This window comes from Neophocaena asiaeorientalis, unplaced genomic scaffold (genome assembly GCF_003031525.2).
Source record: "Neophocaena asiaeorientalis asiaeorientalis breed wild unplaced genomic scaffold, Neophocaena_asiaeorientalis_V1.1 scaffold78, whole genome shotgun sequence".
Classification (NCBI taxonomy): domain Eukaryota; kingdom Metazoa; phylum Chordata; class Mammalia; order Artiodactyla; family Phocoenidae; genus Neophocaena; species Neophocaena asiaeorientalis.
This window is the reverse complement of record NW_020175018.1, coordinates 18,314,637-18,317,203: the sequence shown is the minus strand read 5'-3', so window position 1 is coordinate 18,317,203 and position 2,567 is coordinate 18,314,637. Positions and strand designations below refer to the sequence as shown.

General features: G+C 67.6%; 1 protein-coding gene across 1 annotated transcript in view; it reads right to left on the bottom strand.

The window, feature by feature from the left end:
- Positions 1-639: 639 nt before the first annotated feature.
- Positions 640-2,567, bottom strand: part of FAM163B (family with sequence similarity 163 member B) — a 29,939-nt gene continuing 28,011 nt past the window's right edge. The window contains exon 3 of the mRNA XM_024762357.1: positions 640-1,885. Coding sequence (XP_024618125.1) covers positions 1,490-1,885 — 396 coding nt within the window. The 3' untranslated portion in view covers positions 640-1,489. The remainder of the gene's footprint in view (positions 1,886-2,567) is intronic.

Sequence of the window (2,567 nt, the reverse complement as noted above, 5' to 3'; positions counted from 1 at the left end):
TCCTGGGCTTTGACAAAGGAAGGGGAAGCTTGGGGATGAATTCCATTAGCAAGTCCAAACTGAGGCAGGAGAAAGGAAGAAGGTGGGGGGTGGGGGTGGGGAAATCGACGATGCCAAAAATAGTAAGCCTTCCTAACTCTGCTGATGTCCGGAGTCACGGCTCAGCAGCACTTTGGAGAAAGAGCTGAAGTGCGGTGCTGCGGCCACCCACAGCTCGGGGACAGCCACGTGCCCCGAAGGTTTGTCTGTCAGGAAGGTGGCTTAGCTGGGGGGCCTGGGCCCTCTTCCTGGGCAGACGGGGCTGCCCTCCCAGGGTGGGGGCTGGCTCTATGGCTGGGCCCAGAGGCAGAGAGAGCCCGGGAGAGGGCAGGGGACTCTGGGGGCCATGCTGCCGAGAGGAAACGGTGCCTCTGCGTGGACGGGGCTGCGTGCCCCGCGGGCGGTGCCCCTGGGTTTGGGGCATTTCTCGAGCTGGACGGCGGGGGAGGCCCCTAGCCCTGCTGGGAGCGTGCGCACGGGGCCGGAGCAGGGAAAGGGCAGCCTGGGGCCTTGCTCCCAGGTCCTCCTGAGAAACTGGGCAGGTGGCAGAGCTCAGGGGTCTATGCCCCGGGTCATGAAAGCAGGAGGGCTCCGGGGGCGGGGGGGGGGGGCTGAGGCCCAGGAGTGGGAGGGCCCGTCCCAGGTCTCACGGGGAGTCAGTGGGTCATTTAGCCCCTGGTCCATGGCTGCGTCCGCCCTACCGCATCGGGGCTGAGGACCGGACTGGGTATTTTAGTGTGGACACTGCCGACGCCGGGGGAGCAGCACATGGCCTCCTCCCCACTCCATTTTCACCAAAAAGCCAGTTGGGGCTGTGCATCCCAAGGGAGCTCCCCCTTCTAGGGAGATCTGCCCAGCTGGGGGCCCAGCTCAATCACTCAGTGTCTCAGCCTCCTGGCGCTTAAAGCCAGGGTGTGTGTGGGAGGGGTGGGGGGAGGCCCTGTTCTGGGACGGGGTGCCTGGTCCCCAAGTCGCCAGGCGACGCTTGTGCTGCAGGGCCCCTAGCATCGCGGCTACCACCCCTTCTTTGAACAAGTAGGTAGACTGAGGCCCAGGGAGGGAGGGACAGGGCCAGGCGGTGAAGCCAGAGATGCCGACTCGCTGGGGCTGAGACGGAGGCCACCTTCCACGGCCCCCTCCCTAACGGCAGCATTGGTAGCGACAGCCTGGCGTCTATGCTCCGGAGCCCTACCTCACCCTGCAGCCTGCCACCCGGATGCTACCGCACACCTGTGCCCACATCCTGCCCGCCGCCCTTCCGGACCCAGGCCCCGGGGGCCACCACCCAGGGCGGCCACACTACTTTCACTGGGTCTGACCACCGCAGCGAGCCCCGGAGCTCCCCAACGGGCCCCCGCGAGGACGCGGTTGTGAGGCAAGCTGGGCCGAGGCTGGGACGCCGTGGGGCCCCCACCGTGGTCTCAGGGCCCGTCGGCGGCCGGGGGCGCCCTCAGACGTCGGTGCTGATGCTGCGGCTCCGGGAGAAGGCCTCCCGCATAGCCGAGAGGCGGCTGGGGTTGAGGGCCTGCAGGGCCCCGAAGCTCCCAGGCGGCAGCGCCACGTCCTCCCCGCTGACGCTCTTGCGGGCGACGCGCTCCCCGCCGTTGCGCACGCCCTCGTCCTCCTGCAGGAAGAAGGTGGGCGGCTCGTAGTGGGAGCAGCTGCGGCAGAGGGCGCGGGCCTGCGGGGACTTCTGGCCGAAGGAGGCGGCGGCGGCCGGGTGGAGCGCCGGCCCGTTGGTCAGCACGAGGCTGCGGTGCGAGTGCGGTGGGGGCAGGTGCGAGTGCACGGCGAAGTCGGGCTCCTCCTCGTCTTCCTCGGACTCCTCCTTCTTGCAGCAGTAGTACTGCGGGCAGAGGGCCACTGTGACCGCCGGCTCCCCGGCTCCCCTCGCTGCACGTGTGCGGCACCCAGCTCAGACACCCGCGTCCCTGTCACCACCACTCACGGGAGCTCGTAATCCAGGCACCCCGCACTCCCGGGATCCCTAAGTGAGGGATTCGCTCGTTTCAGCCCACGGCAACTGGGGGCAGGTGCAACGGCCAACTCCATTTTGCAGGTGGGGAAACTGAGGCACAGGGGGTGCAGGCAGCCTGAAAGCGGCAGAGCTGGGATTCGAGCCCAGGCAGTCTGGTCCCAGTCTAGTTCCAGGGCACCAAGCCGTGCTGCCTTGCCCTATGCACGTGGCTTCCTGTCCTCCCTCGGGAAGAAAGATGCGGGGGACCTAGGACAGCCCTAGAGTGTGGGTGGGGCAGGGAGTGCACAGGTCGTGGAGTAGCACCGCCCAAGGGCTCACCCCTGCTCTCCGCTTGGCAGCTGTGTGACATCTGCAAAGGCCCTTACCCTCTCTGAGCCTCAGCGGACTCACCTCGCAGGGAGTCTGGGGAGCCGTCATCACCGAGCCCTCACAGGTGGAGTCCGGGGGTGCCATCTGCCTTGCACCTTCTCGGAGACCTGACTCTTCCGCCTTCCTGGGCCCTGCCTCCCTCCCTCTGCAGGGCCCCTTCCTGGCTTCCCTCCCACCCCCC